This window comes from Heterodontus francisci, chromosome 8, assembly GCF_036365525.1.
Source record: "Heterodontus francisci isolate sHetFra1 chromosome 8, sHetFra1.hap1, whole genome shotgun sequence".
NCBI lineage: Eukaryota > Metazoa > Chordata > Chondrichthyes > Heterodontiformes > Heterodontidae > Heterodontus > Heterodontus francisci.
In genome coordinates, this window is record NC_090378.1 from 15251542 (window position 1) to 15271489 (window position 19948).

General features: G+C 44.8%; 1 protein-coding gene across 2 annotated transcripts in view; it reads left to right on the forward strand.

Annotated features, from left to right (window-relative positions):
* The window catches only part of adgrl4 (adhesion G protein-coupled receptor L4), a 119365-nt gene extending 101623 nt beyond the window's left edge, over positions 1-17742 (forward strand). For both annotated transcript variants that reach the window (XM_068036342.1, XM_068036343.1), the window contains 3 exons: positions 6795-6886; positions 9683-9851; positions 15777-17742. In XM_068036342.1, the coding sequence (XP_067892443.1) occupies positions 6795-6886; positions 9683-9851; positions 15777-15839 (324 nt within the window). In that variant the 3' untranslated portion in view covers positions 15840-17742. The remainder of the gene's footprint in view (positions 1-6794; positions 6887-9682; positions 9852-15776) is intronic.
* Positions 17743-19948: the final 2206 nt, after the last annotated feature.

Genomic DNA, 19948 nt, shown 5'->3' on the forward strand with positions numbered 1-19948 from the left:
GCTAGATAAGCACATGAGGGAGAAAGGAATAGAATGCTGATAGGGTTAGGTGAAACCTACAGGGCAGAAGGAGGCCATTTGTTCCATTGTGCCTGTACTGGCTCTTTGAAAGAGTTATCCAATCATTCCCACTCCCTACTCTTTCCCTGTCGCCCTATAAATGTTTCCCTTCAAATATTAATCCAGCTCTGGTTTGGAAGTTACTATTGAATCTGCTTCCGCCATCCTTTGAGTCAGCACATTTCAAATCACCACAACTTGCTGCATGAAAAAAATGTTTCCTCATGTAGCCTTTGGTCCTTTATCCAAACACCTTAAATCTGTGTCCTCTGGTTACCAACCCTCATGCAGTGGAAACAGTTTCTCTCTATCTGTTCTATCGAAATCTCTCATAATTTTGAACACCTCTATCAGATCTTCCCTTAACCTTCTCTGCTGTACGGAGAACAATCCCAACATCTCTATTCTCTCCAAATAACTGGCTTCGAAACCCCGCCGTTGTGGGCAAATGGGGTCAGAAACCCGGACTGTGGGGGAAACAATCACCCAGTTGTGATTTTCCTCGAATTGGCCAATTAATAGTCAGAGGGTGGGCTCGGCATCCAACTAAGGACAGTGGTCAGGCAGGCTCTCAAAGCTGGAGGGCCAATAGGAGGCCTTCCAGCACTGAAGAAGCAGAAGTTGACCTTTCAAGGTCAGTGAGAGAGATGATGCCCCAAGATAGAGCAGCCCTCTAAATTTAAAATTTTAAAAAAGACTAAGCAGCCGGGCCACTCCAGTGAAGTGGGTACCCCTCCACAGGGCGGCCTGCAGCTGCAGCTGGAGCCAAACAGGAAGGGAGGGCCTCTAAGCCCGCCCGGAGTGCTGTTTCTCCCACCCACCCCGGTCTGCAGCTGCATTGCCGCCTCCAGGCAGCTACCCTGTTCTCTGACTCTTTCAGGGACCTGGAGACCAACTGGAAAATTCCAGTCGACATACGACAATAGGCCTTAATAGGCCTCTACTTTTCCTCAATTAGCTACCAGGTAGCCCTCCTGCTCCCCCCATCCACCCCCCACCCCCCCCCCACCCCACCCACCTCACCCGTCTCACTTCCAGAAAACTAGCCCGGGAGTGGGATGGAGGTGGGGAACCGGCACGCCAACTTGAAATTTCACGCCCACTCGCATTTGTGCAATGGGACTTCAAAATTCTGCCCCTGACTTCCCTCATGAATAAAATGTCTTTGTACAGAAATAGTCAAAGCATGGAGTGGGTAGTTAAGGCTGATGTTGCCTGTGTCATAAGGACAAGTTTAAAAACTTACTTGATGTGATCTGGAATCTGACTTTGTAATTAGGTTTAAAATGAATACGGATATATCCTGTACATCTCTGTTAAAATAGTGGACAAAAGAACTGCACATGAACATGTTAAACATTCGCACTGTGTAATTTTAAGACCCGGGTGATTTCAAAACTTTTTGTGTTCTAGCATCATTAAATGTTCAGAATTCCCCCATCCCATTTCCCTTAATCTAAAATGCAAACAGTCATTCATTAATACCCTCCATTGTAATTTGTTCAGATAACTAATGAACATCCAAAATTGTTCTCTGTATCATTAGAATAGATTCTGAATTCAAGGTGCATCTCAGTGTGTTTTGAGACAAATTACTTAGAATAATAGTTTTATAAAGATAATTCTGGAATTTACATTTGATTAGGGTCTCATAGCCTCGACAGCACAAAAGACCAATCTGCCCATTGTTACTGTACTAACTCTTCAGTTGGAGCTTTCCCAGTCCTTTCCCCACATCCTTTTTTATTCTTTGTTTCAAAATGCTTATCCAATTCCCCAATAAATAATGCTTCTGCCCCAATAGTCACCTGTGTGAAAACATTCCCTACTCTAATAGTCCCTCAACATGAAAACATTTCTTCTCATTTCCCTATTCATTCTTTTTGTTTCAATGCCAACTCTTTGAGGGTGACTTTCCTCAAGGGTTTTCCCACTCCACTGAACTTTTTCACTGTTACAGCGACAGGAAGACGCCCCAATGAAATTCCCGATGTGTGCCTCCTGGTTACGGATTTGTCAATCACTGCAAACAACCTTCCACTCTTTGTCCTCTCAAAATATATCATCACTTTGAAGATTTCTATGAAATCTCCTTTCACCTTCGCTGTTCCCATGAAAAAACCCTCCATTTTTGAAGCCATTTTCTCATAACTCATGCGTGGTATCATTCTAATGAAGCTTCACTGTGCTCTAATGGCTTTAATATCCTTCCAATAATGAGCCTGGAATAGAAACATAGGAAATATGAGCAGGAGTAGCCATTCGGCCTGTCCAGTCTGCTCCGCCATTCAAACAGATCATGGCTGATCATCTACCTCTACGTCATTTTTCCCCGCTATTCCCATATCCCTTGATGTCATTAGCATCCAGAAATCTATCGATTTCTGTCTTGAACATACTCAATGATTGAGCTTCCACAGTCCTCTGGGCTAGAGAATTCCACAGATTCACCACCCTCTGAGTAAACAAATTCCTCTTCATCTCAGTCTTAAATGGCCTTCCCCTTATTCTGAGACTGTGTTCCCTGGTTCTAGACTCACCAGCCAGAGGAAACATCCTATCCACATCCACCCTGTCATGCCCTGTAAGAATTTTGTAAGTTTCAAGGAGATCACCTCTCATTCTTTGAAACTCTAGAGAGTACAGGCTTATGATTTTAAACACGTCTCTCAAATTTCCTCTTAATCCTCTCTCTTTTTCTCCAAGGAGATCAAGCCCAGCTTCTCCAATCTATCCAGGTAGCTGAAGTTCCTCAACTGTGGAACCATTCTCATGAATCTTTTCTGCACTCTGTCTAATGCTTTCACATCCTTCCTGAATTGTGGTGCCCAGAAGTGGACACAATACTACAGTTGAGGCCGAACCAGTGTTTTATACAGGTTTATCATTAGTGCCTTTCTTTTACACTCTATGCCCCTATTTTTAAGAGATCAGGCAGGACTTTTTCAAAGAAGTACAGGAGAGTTCTCCCTGGTATCCTAGTCAATATTTATCCATCAACCAATACCACCAAAACAGATTATCCGGTCATTATCACATTGCTGTTTGTTGGAGCTTGCTGTGTACAAATTGGCTGCCACATTTCTTACATTGTAACAGTGACGGCATTTCAAAAGCACTTAATTAGTTGTGAAGTGTTTTGGGATGTGCTAAGGCCATGAAAGGTGCTGTATAAATGCAAGTTCCTTCTTTCTTTTATTCAATGTCCCTCAGCATAAAACCTGTTACAAATTTGGGTCTGCCTTAGATATTTTGTCAGTTCATTCCCAGAAGCGGTCTGAGCATCTTATGTTCAGGAGTTTGCCCTTTTGATGAAGTGAGACAAGGCCAGATGACAATTCTTTATTTGACAGAGTGCATGAGCATACAGAGTATAAAGTGTCATCTTAGAAATTGTATCTGTCCCATTAACGGGTGCGTCCGCATGCAGCACTTGCCTGACAAGGCTGGTAACTAGACCACAACAAATTGGTGCACGAGTTCTCATTGGTATAGATCCCAACCCCAGAAGAAGCTTTCCTGTTGCAGTCAGTAAGAGAATTAGTCAGTCTGAAGCCAGCTGAAGGCCTTAGATGAGTGTGGAGGAGGGGATAGGATATCATTTTTTTTAATTTCCAAAATATATTTTATTCATAAAAATCTGTAATAAATACATGACAAAACAGTTCAAAAGAGTACCCAGTCAACAATCCAAAGAGTGCAAAGGAGATCAGTTTCATTCAATACAGGAGTGAGTTGCCTCACACCCCTTCCATTTAATTTTACATGCCATGTACATTTTGCAGCAAACACATATTTGCTGGATACAGCCCGAGGGGTTTTCCATGGATCCAGCCCTTCAGTTCACCTTAGTGGGGGGGAACCTTACACAGTGGTCTTTGAGCCTTTGCCATGGCTGCCCCAAGCTTTAGTGCGTCCCTCAGCACGTAGTCCTGGACCTTGGAATGTGCCAGTCTGCAACACTCGGTCATGGACAACTCTTTGCGCTGGAAGACCAGCAAGTTTCGGGCAGACCAAAGAGTGTCTTTCACCAAATTGATGGTCCTCCAGCAGCAGTTGATGTTTATCTCGGTGTGCATCCCTGGGAACAGCCCACAGAGCACTGCTGTGTTACAGAGCTGCTTGGGATGAACCGCAACAAAAGCTACGGCATCTCTTTCCACACCTGCTTTGCAAAGACACATTCCAGAAAGAGATGGGCAACCGTCTCTTCCCCACCACAGCCACCTCAAGGGCATTGTGCAGAGGGTGTGAGACTTCAGGCGTGCAGGAAGGATCTGATGGGGAGGGCTCTTCTCACCACCAGCCAAGCTATATCTTGGTGCTTGTTTGAAAGTTCTGGTGATCAGGCATTTCGCCAAATGACTTTGGCAATCTGCTCAGGGAACCATTCGACCGGATCCACCATCTCCTTTTCCCGTAGGGCCTTGAGGATATTCAGTGCAGACCACTGCCTGATGGATCAATGGTCTAAGGTGTTTTTCCATAGAAACTTTTCCACAAAGGATAGGAGGTACAGCACGGACCAACTGGATGGTGCGTTCCGCAGCAATGTGACCAGGCCCATCCTTCGCACCACCAGGGACAGATAGAACCTCAGCACGTAGTGACACTTGCAGTTTGCGTACTGGGGGGTCTACGCACAGCAGAATAGGATATAAAGGAAGGGGGTAAATAATTACCAGCAGCCTACAGTTTTGATGTGAAGCCAAGAGGAACATTCCTGCTTCTGCCAGCTTCACTTTAAGGTAAACATTTTAGTTTTTTTTAAAATGCTACTTTAGTAGCGACCAGCAATGGTTTCTTTAAGCAGTGCTGGTTAGGCCTCATGTACACCAGGTATTCTGGAATGCAGCAGGCACTAACAGGGCAAACCAATTTCCACTTTGGGTCCTAAAACAGGCGTTTTGCATCTTATTAGCATATACAAGGCACCTAACACCTACTTTAGGCGATCAGCTTGTACAATGCCCAAACCAATATGGCATTGGATGTGTTTAATACCCTGTTTGGAATGAGAAGGTTAGCCTCCTAAATTGGACCTTTTTGCAAGTGTTTTCTTCCCAGAAAACAGGCGCACAGAAGTCCAGTTTCAGCTCCTATAATCCAATCTCACCTTCACAAACTCAATTCAGATCCCTCCATGAGAATTAGAAAAATAAATTTTAAAAATGTTCCATACTTAGCCGGCTCACTTAAATTTGTTTGGTTAGCCTTTCGCTTCTGACCGGCTCCGGGCTTGTGGGATCTTGCTGTCCTCAGAATGGCTGCCACATTTGCCAGCTTAGCAGCAATCACCGCCTTCCAAAGTAATTCACTGCACTATGAGAACATTTCTGAGAGATGTGATGAGATGCTGTGTAGACTTAAGCCTGTCTTTACTACACCTGTGCATTGGCTGGCCTATTAAAGGCTTCCTTGTTGCTTTTTGGATGGTGCTTCTAATTTCAGCACATCTGGCTTCTTTACTGTTTCAACCCAAGTTATAACTGACTGATTTATTTTGATCATATTCTCCGCAAACCATCACAGAGCTTAATTATTTCAGTATTAACCTAATATTTCATGCATTGTACCAGGATTGCTGTACAACACACATGTTTAGCTTTAATTGAGCCACCTGGCACCAATGTACGGTTTATTTGAAGGTTTTGATGCACAGCCCACCTTGTGACTTTCTATCTATGAATGTATTAATTGTCCTGTGCCCGCCACACACACTCTGAGAGTGTGCTGGCTGTTATTCCCCTTCCTACATTTACATCCATTGACAAGATTATTAATTCACCCGGGCAGGCTCCGTTACGAGCTGTGCGATTCCTTCGGGTTTTCCTCCGTGCCCTGCGTCATCTAAGTGCAGGGTATGAAAATGTCCCCTTTTGAGTTAGCGAAATATCAGATACTGTGGTGGAGGGATGAGGAGGGATTGCTCTGGCTGCTCTGTATAACTATATTGTAAATGTGTTGACAGAGAGAGCTCATTAAGGATGCCACTGGATTAACAGTCTCAGTCCAGAGATTCATATGCTGGCAGCGAAAATCAAGAAAGTCGTATTAGCAACACTGACTGCTGACAAAACCTTAGTGTGCACTCCTATTGCAGGAAGCTCTGTTGTGGGACAACTAGTCCAGAATAGTGATTCAAGCAATGGGTCTCCTTCATTGTCATTTCCTCCAGTGGCATTTTTCTAGCTGTTAAGATTTCTCTTTTTACTTTCTCACTGTTCCTCCTGTGCATCTGTCCCTCTCTGACCCTTTGTATCTCACTCTCTCTATTCCCACCTATCTGTCTTTCTTTCTGCCTCTACCACTTTTTCTCTCTTTATTTTGCTCCCTGTCTCTCACTGTATCATCTTTCTCATCCTATCTTGGTCTGTCTCTCTGTCCCTCTGCCTTAATCTGTCTTGCTTCCTGTCTAGATCTCTGTCACCTAGTCTGTCTCACTGTATCTCTCTCTGTCTCACAGTCTATATTGTTTCCTGTTTCTTTCTCCCTCCTACACTTCATGTCTTTCTCTCCCTCCATCTCTCTGTCTGCCTCTATGTCTTGCTTTCTCTCCCTCTGTCAATCCTGCTCCCTGTCCATCTCTCTCTCTCCCCAGTCTGTTTCTCCCTGTCTCTCTCTCTCTCTCGCTCTCCCTATCTTGCTCCCTGATTCTCATTCTCTGACTCTCGGTGTCTCTCTGTCTCGTTCTGTCTCTGGTTTGTCTTACGATTATCATGTTTACTTTACAGGTAAATCTACTAGCGTTTGGAGTCATTATTTACAAAGTATTTCGGCACACTTCCATGTTGAAACCAGAAGTGAGCTGCTATGAAAATATCAGGTAGGTTTGAAATCAGTTATCGTTCAATAAAAGCACAATTCTAAATTTATTAATGAAATCTTGTTCACTAATCAAGATTGGAGTTATCTTATTGTTAGCAAACTTCTTCCCTGCTGTTCTGCCATGAGTTATTTCTATTATAAAATATTGAATTTTTTTAAGTGATCTTATTGTCAGTATGGGAAGTGTAATATTAAAATAAATATTTAAGCTGGCCCGATGGCATAAACGGTGGTGTGGCCCCATAGTACAATGGATAGGGTCGTCCCATGGTGTAATCAAAAGAGTAGCCGATTGGCACAAAATATAGGCTGGTTCTGTAGCACCATGGATAGGGTTACTCCAGGGGTCAATGGATAGAACCACCCAATGGATAGGGCAAAGACGGAATGGAAAGTATGGTTCCGGGGTCCGATAAACCGAAAGGCTGAAGGTGTAATGGACAGGATGGCTCAGTACACAATCGATAAAGCAACTCCATAATGCAATAGATAGGTTAGTTTAAGGTCTTCTTGTTTTTTATTAATTCATGGGATGTGGGCATCAGTGGCAAAGCCAGCATTTATTGCCCATCCCCTATTGCCCTTAATTGAGTAGCTTTCCAGGTCAGTTCAGAAGGGAGCTAAGAGTCAACCACATTGCTATAGGTCTGGAGTCACAAAGAGACCAGATTAAGTAAGGACAACAGATTTTCCCAGATGGGCTTTTACAGCAATCCAACAGTTACCATTACTGATACTAGCTTTTTAATTCCAGATTTATTTAATAAAATAATTAAACTCCCGAGCGGCTCTGGTGGGATTTAAATTCATGCCTTTGGATGATGTGTCCAGTAAGATAATCACTAGGCTACTGTTTCCTATTGGGAAAAAAGAGCCTCAATCTGTTCATCTGTACGGCACAGTGGCGCAGTGGTTAGCACCGCAGCCTCACAGCTCCAGGGACCCGGGTTCGATTCTGGGTACTGCCTGTGCGGAGTTTGCAAGTTCTCCCTGTGTCTGTGTGGGTTTTCGCCGGGTGCTCTGGTTTCCTCCCACATCCAAAAGACTTGCAGGTGATAGGTAAATTGGCCATTATAAATTGCCCCTAGTGTAGGGAGGTGGTAGGGAATATGGGATTACTGTAGGGTTAGTATAAATGGGTGGTTGTTGGTCGGCACAGACTCGGTGGGCCGAAGGGCCTGTTTCAGTGCTGTATCTCTAAAAAAAAAAATCCTTTCCAGATAGGTATATCCTTGTAGTTTTGGTATCAAACTTCCTTCGTCCGAACCAGTGTTGTGATGATTCGTACATTCTGGCCGTATAACACGAGCATTTTGTAATTCTCGCTGAAAAAAATGACAATTGTTCAGATGTCCAAGAATAGAAAGGGGTCATGTCTGAAAATGCAATACCAGCAACAGCTGCAAGAGAAGCCTCTGTTCCCAATTACTTCTTCACGCTAAATAAGATAGACCCAGCAATCAGCTGGCCACCAAAAGTAACAAGTGAGGACATCGCTCCACAAACCTGCAAACAGTGAAAGCTTATTAATCCCCTATGATGAATAGCCACTGTTCTAAAAGTGACAACAATATAATTCAGCTAAAATCATCTCCTCAGTGTGCAGACTGCTGGAGAAGGGAATGAACTCAGGTCCCACTACTTCAGTTTGTGGGCCTTTCCTTACTGTTCTTTGAAGCTCCTGTAGTGAAACAGTTATTTTCTTCCTCCAGTTTCCTCCTCCATCTGATGCAAATGAGTTTCAATTTCACAGGTACTGACGGAGCTCTGATACTTTGTACAAGTCAACATTCCTCAAGCCTGAACGCATATAGTGGTTGCAATGGACAGAGAGTCCCAGTAATGCCACAGATAGCATGACCTAAGGTGGAATGGATAGGATAGCTCAGTACCACAGTGGATTAGGTGGTTTAAGCTGATCAGGTCCTTTAATGAGGGGATGTAAGAGCACTTCCGCTCCTCCCCGTTCCACATTCGGGTAAGCTACCTCCCATCTTGGGTGGACCAAGCAGGCAATCCCTAGGCTTGGTTTACCTGAGTGCCACTAGCTCTGGCTGTCTTAGAGAGCACTGATCTTGGAGTGGAGGGATGGTGGAAGTAGATTCAATATTAACTTTTAAAAGGGAATTGGATACATACTTGAAAAAGAGAAAATTTGCAGAGCTTTAGTGAACGAGCAGGGGGAGGTGAGACGAACTGGATAGCTCTTTCAAAGGACCGGCACAGGCCTGATAAGCCGAATGGCCTCCTGCTGTGCTGTAAAATTCTATGATATTGAAGCAATTTAAAGAATAATTGTTGGTGAAGTAGTCCACCAGCAAAATGGAGCAGTGGCCAAGAAAGAAAGAACAAAATACTTGCATTTACATAAACACCTCACACCATCTCAGGACATCCCAAAGTGCTTCACAGCCTCAACCTCAGCACGTCCCAGCCAATGAAGTTCTTGAAATGTAGTCACTGTTATAATGTAGGAAACACAGCAGCCAAATTGCACACAGCAAGATCCCATGAACAGCAATGTGATGACATGTGTTTTAGTGATGTTGGTTGAGGACTAAATGCAGGATGCCAGTGAGCACTTACTTCCCTGCTTTACTTTCAGATAGTGCCATGGGATCTTTTACGTCCACCAGAAAAGGTGGATAGCAAAGCCTCAGTCTCCTGAAAGTGAAGAGCGTGGGTTTCATCCTCAGCTTTGGTTGTATCATTAGCCTGATGCTGGTCTTAATTGTCCAGCTTTATGCTGACAATGGATGCGATCCCGTTAATGAGCTTTCATTGTGTTTGCTAGGTCATGTGCTCGTGGTGCCCTGGCATTACTGTTCCTTCTTGGAGCTACCTGGACTTTCGGTGTTTTGCACATTATCAAGGGATCCATAGTGACGGCATACCTTTTCAGCATCTCTAACGTATTCCAAGGGATGTTCATCTTTATATTTCTCTGCATCTTGTCAAAGAAAGTAAGTGTTACCTCCTTGAAGCAAAGAAGATTGAGGGGAGATTTGATAGAGGTGTACAAGATTATGATAGGTTTAGATAGGATAAAGAAAAGCTGTTCCCATTAGTTGGTGGTACAAGGGCTAGCGGAGAGCAATTTAAGGTTTTTGGCAAGAGATGCGGGAGGATGTTTGCACAAACTTTTTTATACAGCACATGGTACTGACCTGCAATTCACTGACTACGAGGGTGGTGGAAGCGGAGACAATGACTCATTTCAAAAGGAAATTGGATGGGGACAAAAAACTTGCAGGGCTAATGGATAGAACAGGGGAATGGGACTGATTGGACAGGTCTACAGAGAGCCGCAATGACTCAATGGCCCCATTCGCCTCCTTCTGTGCCGTTATGACTATATATGACCTTCAACAAGATGGGAAAAGGCTTAAAGCCCTTCTAGAAGAGTAGTAGGTGGTGAATCCTTTCCCGGGTAAGGGGGTGGCAAGTGGGTCAATATTTTAACACTGTCAGCAATGCAAATAAAAAGAAAGATGAAAGAAAGACATGCATTTATGAAGCGTCTTTTTCAACCTTAGTTTATCCCAAAGTGCTTTACAGCCAAATAAGTACTTTTGTGGTGTAGCCACTGTTGTAATGCAGGGAAACACGGCAGCCAATTTGTGCACAGCAAGCTCTCACAAACAGCAATGAAATAAATGACCAGGCAATCTGTTTTAGATGTTCACTGAGGGATAATTGTTGGCCAGGACATCAGGGAGGACTCTATAGACGGGGGCTGGGTTTAACGTCTCAACAGAAAGACAGCATCTCTGACAGTGCAGCACTTCCTCAGTACTGCAATGGAGTGTTAGCCTGGATTATGTGCCCAAGGGCTAGATTTTATTCCAGCGACAAGGGTCTGGACGGTGGACCAGAAGATGTGGGTGGAGAACCTGCCTTGGCCCTCTGTCAGACCCCCATTGCCATCTAATAGAGGGCAACCAATTAACTGCCCGCTGTTGGGAATGCTGTGTCTTTAAGGGACGAATTCCTGCCTCCAAAATCACCAGCCAATCAGAGGGCCAGCAGCTCTGCAGTACCGGCAATGCCACCAGGAGCGCTGGTCACTTTCTGTATTGTCGGAGACCTACAGAAGAGAAGGGTTCGGAGATCCTGGGACAGGTAAGAGGGGTCAAGGTCGCTGGGTCCAGTCAGGCAGGCCCCTGCAATGGGGTGGGGCAGGGGGATGGGGCCTTTATGGGTGGGGGACAGCCATCGCTACAAAGTGGTCCCTCCGGAGATCTGTATGGCTCCCAAAGGAAGGATCCCCACCCACCCTCCCTGAGGCTGCTGGGAAGCTTCCAGGTCTCACCTGGTGGTGCCTCCACACAGCAGCAGGCCCCTCACAAAATTGGTGTGGAAGCGGGAAGAGATCCTTAAGTGGCCTAGACTGGAGCGGGTAGGCCATCCTAGGCCATCCCTGCCCCGGACAAAATGGCAGGGGGCCTGGGCAATGTCAGGAATGGCACCCCTTGCCATTTTGCTTGACCACCCCCCCACCACCCCACCCCCCCCGCCTCCGTTCCCGTCTCAAAGGGCCGCACAAAATCCTGCCGCAAATTTATGGAGGGGGGACTCAAGCCCACAAGCTTCTGACTCAGAGGCGAGTCAAACTAAACTAATTAATTATTCGCAGGCACAATGGAAATTTATGCAGGTCCATTAAACAGAGGAGGTTAAGGGGTAAATTTCACAAGTTAATGCTCCCAACCCAGAGTTTTGCCCAATGGGAACACAAAATGGGAAATTTATTTTGAACCGTTCACAGCTTCCAAGATTTACTGCCCTTTAGTTTCAATGAGGTACAAACTCAACATTGTGACATATTGCAACAAGTTGTTTATGTAGAAGCTAAAATTAAAGCTTCTCGTTCACATTGTTTTCGTTAAAAAAAACTCATGTCTAATGTGATTCATCAAACAATGTAGATGCTTCTGAGGCCTCTTGCCCAATATTAATGGGACGATGATACCTCAAGATAGTACGAAATGACTCAACGCCCCATTGTTTTTAAAGCTCTGTATTGCAGATCCTGTCACTAACTAATTAGCAATGGGAACAGCACCATAGCAACGTCTTTATTATAGGCTGCCATATTACTTTATATTCCAATGACCAGCAAGGCAATTGCACACATATAGCTTTGTAATTACATTATTATTTGTTGAATATAAATGTGTTAGAATTGCCTTAAGAATCGATTGAGAGATAGCTTGGGCTTTGGCATACCCAGAAGTATGACTGCTTACTTATCTGTGTGTGAATATTCCACTCCCAGTTAGTAAAAAAAGCAAGTTACATTCCAGCCCTTGGCCTTGCGTTGGCAATATGCACCTTTGGCACCTATATACCCTTGCACAAAGGATTTAATGGCTTTATTAAGTAGCTGCAAAGGAGAAGTGTGAGCAAAAGCGCTGTTGCTAATCTAGTAGACAGAGGTGTTTCAGAATGATTATATCCATTACTAACATGATTGCAAGGCTTTTGCCTTCGAGTATATCAGTCTAGCTATTTCCCTTCATCGCTGATCCCGACTATGGTTTCTCTCTTAGGTTTCTGAATTCAACTTCTTTTTGGCTTGCCTCAGCACATCCTTCCTCCATTGATTGTGCTAAACATGTGTTTTATTTCTCCCTAAAGGTTAATTGCTAAAGGTTAACCTTGCACTAATAGTTTGTGGCAAGATCATTTAAGAAGACAAGGTCATAATCTAACTAAATAATAAACAGATTTGAAATCACCTTTCCAGTAGCATTTTTGTCCTCATTACATCTCCTATTTAGCAAGGATCTCTTGATGGATTTTGGCACATAATATACATTCTGCTGCTGTTTAAAGTTTATTGATTTGGAAAGGCATTTGTCAACATTAGCTGAGCTTGTCAACATTTCTTTTAATGCTGCAATGAGGAGATAACCAATTATGGCGAGCAAAGGGTTTCATTGCCCATACAGGAACAAGGTCAAAGTGTATGAGTACATGACCTGCTAACTCTGTAATCAATATTTTTAGACATTTCCCATTTAATCAATACTGTCAATCTTCTTTTCAGTTTTATGTCTCATTCTCCTCATGTCAGCACAGTCATTTCACACTTCACTTTGATGTTCAACTACTGAATTTTAAACATCAAAGACACTTCATTATCCCATCTATAAATGTCTATCATTAGATTCCTAGAAATGACGACAGAGAAAGAGCCCATTCTGGCTACCGCACGCCTTCCTGCAGCACAGAAACAGGCCACTTGGCCCAACTGGTCCATGCCAGCATTTATGCTCCACATGAGCAGCCTCCCAGCTAACCATCTCACCCTATCAGCATTTCTCCCTCATGTACTTATCTAGATTCCCCTGAAATACATCAGTACTATTCACCTAAACTATTCCCTTGGTAGCGAGTTCCATATTCTAACCACTCTCTGGTAAATAAGGTTTTCCTGAATTCTCTATTGGATCAGGGTCTATCTTTGATTTATGGCCCGTAGTTTTGATCTTCTCCACAAGTGGAAACATCGGGCTGGACTTTACCAGCCCTCTGGGGATGGTTGGGAGGCGGGAGGACAGGTCAAGTCATGGTGGAAGGCTTTGGGAGGGAAGACTAATGTCTTCCCACTGCCACTGCATCTTTCCAGAAGCAGGAATGGCAGCAGCATGGTCGACTGCCGACTGGAGGTGTGTGGCCTATTAAACCAATTAATTGGCTAAGTATCGGCTACTTCCCGCCAATGCTGGCATTTTACCGGCATTTTCCCCTGCCCTGTGGGGAGACCGCCAGGTAAACATTGGCTTCTCTGTGGCTCCGCCGCTGCTGGAGAGTGCACTCTCGGATCAGCAGGGCCTGTCTGCCTGCCTGGGCCCAGCGCAGTAAAAAGAAAATCTACCAGGCCTTCAATGGTGCCTCAACATGGAGACGCCCTCTTCTTCTTACAGCCTTAGCAACGGCCACCTCTGATTGGGCCGGGCCGCCTGGAGAGATGGGCCACCGTCCTCAATTGGACAAATCCAACTGGGTAAAATCCCGCCCAGGGCCTGCACGGGCTCAGAACCCATTTTCAGTCATGACAGGGGTTGGGGGTAGCCTTGCATCTATTAGGTCACCCCTCAACCTTCTCTTTTCTAGGGAAACAAGCCCAGCCTCTTCAATCTTTCCGATTGTTACAGCCCCTCAGTTGTGGTATCATTCATGTAAACCTTTTTTGCATCTTCTCCTGTGCCTCAATATCCTTTTTTATAATACGGAGACCAGACCTGTGCTCGGTACTCCAAGTGTGGCCGAACCATGTTTTGGGCAAGTTTATTGTAACGTTCCTGCATTTCAGCTTTATCGTCTGGCAATGAATGCCCGTGCTTGTTTTGCATTGTTTATGGCCTTGTCAACTTGCTGTTTTTAATGATTTCTGTATTCCGAGATTCCTTTCTCCTCCACCCCATTTAGAGGGTCGGGGGTAGGTGTGAGAGGAGGTTGCAGATAAAGACTTAGATATGGGAAACGTGACCTTTTCTACTGCAGTGGATATTATGGCTTTAGTGTGTTCCATCATGGAGAGGCAGCAAAGAGTCCTTTAACATATTTAAATTGAGAGTCTGATTTAAATTTTACTGGGGCTGGCTCCGCTAGCTAAGTGTCTGTTCCAGCAGCCCTTGCTAGCCAGGAGGAAGTAAAGACCTCCTTCCGCCCCTCAAGGCAACCTTTGGCCTCCCCCCTCTCAGCTGTGGCCTCCTGCTGCAGGCTTTCCCTCCCAGTCCCCAGTCAGGCTGGCAGTTAGGCCGGACACGAAGCAGAACAACAAAACGATAATAACGTCCTGCCAATAAGTTCAGCAGGACGTCTACATCCCCAGGCTTGCCGTCTTCTTCAGCTGTTTTCGGTAGCCCACAGCCCTCACCCACCCCTCCCTGAAAATATTGGGACCTCATTTTCCAAGGAATTAGTGGCCTCTTTATTTCTCTACCAGCTCCAGCATCAGCTGACACTTTTCTGTATTGAAATCAATTTGCCGTTTAGATGCCTATTGTGCAATTTTACTAACATCTTATTGTATTTTGTCACAGTTTTCCTCCATATTAACTATACCCCCCAATTTGTCTACTTATCCAATCCCAGTTTAAATTATATGAGGGTAAATACATCAACCCCGTGCTCTCAGTGAAAAGAGTGAGTTGGAGATAGGGCTACAGCTCGATAGTGTCAATTCTCATTCTTTGACCTACCCTTCCTTTGAGTGCTGGAAGATCAATGTGATGACCCTACTATCTGTACAACAATATTCATTTGTGCGAAAGGAGTACATATATTGTAAAGGAACAGGGGAGGGTGGGGGGAGATGATGGGGATGAGGAGACATTTTTTAATGCCATGTGTTGTTATGATCTGGAATGCACTGCCTGAAAGGATGGTGGAAGCAGATTCAATAAGAACTTTCTAAAGCGGATTGGCTATATACTTGAAAAGGAAAGCCATTGCAGGGTTATGGGGAAAGAGCAAGGGGAAATTGGAAAACTCTTTCAAAGAGATGGCACACCCGAAATGAGCTGAATGGCCTCCTCTGTGCAGTAAGTTTCTATCATACTGAGTTAATTTAAAGAATAATTATAGATGAAGTAATCCAACACAAAGTGGAGCGGTGGCCAAGAAAGAACTTGCATTTTCATAACGCTTTTCATAACCTCAGGACATTCCAAAGCACTTTACCGCCAATGAAGTACTTGGCGTAAAGTCACTGTTGTAGGAAAGACAGCACTAGATGGCTCTTTCAAAGAACCAGCACAGACACAGTGGGCCATGTTGTAAGAGTCCATGATTCTATTTCTGTCATCCTTTGTGTCTTGAACACGCACATGAAGTGAGTAGTGGAATTCATTTATCTTTATGAATTTATCTGACAGATCCAGAGAGAGTACTACAGGTTATTTAAAAACGTGCCCTGTTGCTTTGGGTGCCTGAGATGAAATGGATTGAAGATGGGAGGCGGCGATGAAATGGAGGAAGACAAAGAGAAGAAAGGACGCATTTCAGAAGAGCCACAAGCGATGTTGATGTGTTAAGATTATAATTTATTTAAAGCTTTACATTGAGATTGGATGGATGGGCAGGGGTGTGTGCTTGCAGGAATTCCTTAGAACCCTTACAACTCAACACATCTCCAGTTCTACCCGTTTCTTCCTCCAGCTTCTAAATTTGTTTACGTAGCTTAGATTGTTTGTGGCATTAGCAGAGAAAAGCTGAAGGCCTTCCTGTGATGACCCTCAGTCTACTTTCTTAATGGAGGTGTTTAAACAATTTCAACATCAAAATAACTATGCGGTAAGGAAGAGGAATGTCATCTTAAATGCAAGAAGCATTTGTCCATCAGGGCAGTTTCGAGTGACTTACAGGTTTGCATCTTAATATTTTCAGGAATGCAATTCCTCTTTTATTGAAGAAGGGGACTATGCGTGTTGTTCACCTTAGTCACTAGAAATATGTAGATCTGCTATGCACAGTTTTTGAGAATGTGGTCTGGTAATTGAGGAGTAAAATCAGACCTTCTCCCACTTTTCATTAAATAAGGAATTTCTCCCTCTCTTCCCCCACCACAGCTCTGTGCTTGTCTAAAGTAAGGAGGGAAATGAATTGGATCTTGTTCAATACTGGAGTGAATACAAAGATTGAATGAATGTGGGGAGAAGATGCATAGAAACCCGTTTCATCATAAAGATAACACAGAAGGAGGCCGTTCAGCCATCACAACCTGTGCCGGCTATTTTACACAAGACTAATAAGATACAGGATAGCAAGTTCTTTGTTATATCAAGCAGTTTAGTGTTCTAAGCCAGCTTCCGCTTGGCCCTGGATCAGTATTTTCCCCAGGCTGCTAGATTATCTTTCTCAGCTAGATTAGTCTCAACAGCACAGTGGGAGCTCCTTCATCGCATGGACTGCAGCAGTTCAAGAAGAAGGCCCACCACCAGCTTCTCAAGGGCAAATAGAGATGGACAATAAATGGTGGTCTTGCTAGCGATGCCCATGTCCCAAAAATTATATTTTAAAAATCTGCCAACAAAGCGATGTATTGCTATTACTCTGCCTGTCATGCTACCAGCTTATCTCCCATTACCTAATCATGGACCACAACTGGAAGTCATGGAGCAGCCCACCTTTAGGCACCTAACCTACCTCTCCAAGTTAGTGAACTGTGTAGAGGTCTTGTGAAGGAAGGACACAGCAGAGAAAAAAGAATGGATTAACTTTTGGATTAGATTGTGACTTTGGGTCTTCCAATGAGCAGCAAGGATAGATGGCGGCTAAAATATGAGATAAATGTAAGACACTTGGTTAAATTAAGTCAAAGCCATGATGAATTATACAATTCCATAACCCTCATTACGTTGGCAAATGTGATGGCCATTCTGCAGTAGTAACCTGCCACCAATGGTTATTAGATAGCAATCGGTCTTATTGTTTAGTCAGTACTAGTTGAGGGATAAAGGTTGGCCAGGTCTCTGGGAAAACCTTTTTCTCTTAAGGTGCCATGAGACACTTAAATTCTGCCTGAATAGGCAAATGAGACGTCCATCTCCACCAAAGGATGGCAGTTACAGCAACACTGCACTCAGGTGTGGGTCAAGATTATGAGCTCAACCCCTGCCCATTGATTCAAGCTGGCATGCAGTAGTGAGTCAATAGTGTTACAACGTGGGTACATTTGTGGTGCCCATCCTGGAGATAATTATCTCATGCACCAATTCCCGTGGCATTCCATTGAGTGTGACAATCAGAGTACTGTAGCTATATAGTTCAATCTGTTACTTTACTGTAATTCCCCATGAATTTCAATTAAAGATGTAATCCATTTCAAGACATGTTTTTATATTCATAATCAAATAAAAATTTCATAACTCTGTGAAGAAAACACTTACTTTAGTGAATGCAACACTGGCCTGTATCAGTTAAGTGTCAAACTACTTTATTCCACAGACTTGTAACTTGAAACACTGAATCTTATGGTTCAGCAAAGTAAACTCTCTTACCAAAGCCTTGATCCTAAGCTCATGGCAATTGAATTTCAACTAAGGCAAGAGAAAAGGCCATAGCTTCATGAGAGGCATGGAACATTAGATTTTATTATAAAGAGGTTCAACTAATTGGTATTTTGGGAAGGGTTTTAAAATCTAAATATATTTCTCTGCAAACAGAGGAATTGTCTGCAACAAAACTGGCTTGTTTCCATTTATGCTTTTTAATTATTAAGTATTAAATTGGTTTCTTGGGTAAATATACAACAGCAATAAAACTGTTTTACATAATTTATTCCTTTCAGTACCGTTGCTGAATTGCAGAGGTGAAGGCAAATCCAAATCACTGGTGGTTGTTTTACTGAGCAGCCTTGTTTGACAAGGATGGAGACTGGAAAAAATTTGCTTCGAGTCTATACTGCGGCATGCTTGTTTTTGAACCTTCATTGTCGCTGGGTCAAAATCCTGGATCTCCCTAGCTAACAGCACTGTTGGTGTAACTTCACCACACAGACTGCAAGCAGTTCAAGACTGCAAGCACCACCTTCTCAGGGCATCTAGGAAAGAGCAATAAATGCTGGCAATAAACACCCAGGGAATGGCCATTCAGGTGAGGTATCCATGAGCCAACAAGAGCCAATCGGTTCGAATTTTCCAAGGTTATGCTGCTGAATGAAGCATTGCCAGTTCAAGAAATCCACGCGTGCCACCTGTAGTTTCCATGGGTAGAATTTAACTCCCCACCCCCCCACCCCTTTGGGTGTGCTGGGCGATGGGAGGTGGGGGACAGTGAGTGCTGTAGAATTGGGAGGGAAGGTGGGAGGTGTAATGCCCGTCGCCTTCCCGGCTCCCCCTAATCGAAAGGCCTGCTCAGGTCAGGAGATATAAACCCGACCTGAACCAGACAGAACAACATCGGAACTCAGACCGACCCAGCCCGAGTCATGCCATTTTTCTCCCGCGCCCGACCCAACCTGAGCCCGACCCGACCCGAGCCTGACCCGACCACCGGGTCCGGAATGCTCACTTTACCACCTACCAGGAAGCTGCAGCATGAGCGTGATGATGTCATAGAGTTGCTCACTCGATCACTGTGCAGACTCAGTTTCTCTCCTTGATGTCCGGGACTCCCAGCAGCTCAGGTAAGTTTTTGAACTTTTCACAACTGCCAGCAGAGCACAATGCAAGATTTGACATGACCCAGCCCAACCCTGACCCGGCCCGGCCCGACCTGACCCAAACCCGACACATGTCGTCGGGTCTCGCTGGGTTCGGGTCAGGTCGCAGGCCTTTACCCTAATTGTCAGGGGCAGGGAAGGCCAAGGGTGGCCTTCCCGCCAGGAGGCCAATTGAGGCCCTAAAGTGGTCAATTATAGGCCAATAAAGGCCTCGCCCCGCTACCGCTGGCACTTAACCAGCAGCGGGGGACAGGCAGGGGGCGGGGGGGCTTCTGCCACATAGGGAGGTCGTCCAGTAAAACCAGGTGGTCTCCCTGGGGCTAGTTGGTGGTTGCCTCCTGGGGAGCAATCTGTGGCCTATGGAGGGCCCCAAGTGGCAAAGGCCTCACCCCACCCTCAATAGCCATGCACTCACCCCCCTCGCCAGGGCCTGCCTGACTGGCCCCAGTGAGCCCGCCCCACTTACCTCCAGTCCAGGTCTCCAGCGCTGCTCATGGTGCCGGGCCTACCTGCAGTCCCAGCAGTGGCCACCACTCTCATTGGCGCTGCTGGGACTGTTGTGCTGCCAGCCCTCTGATTGGCCAACAGCTCTTGGAGACGGGATCCCTGTCCATAAAGGGATGGGGACCCCAGCGCTGGGCAGTTAATTGCCCAAGCACCATTAAATCTAGCCTGGGGTCCCCTTACCTTCCTGGCCTGGTGTTGGGATCCCCTCTGGTTGCACAAAATTCAGGACAAGGCAGTGAGGGGCATGAGACTCCCCAATGGACATGCAAACTCTGAAAATGGGTTTGTAATGTCCATGTGATGTGAGGAAGCCAATTTAATAAACTGGTGTCATTGGTAAGTTAAATACAAGTCATGTTTACAACAGCTTTCTCAAGT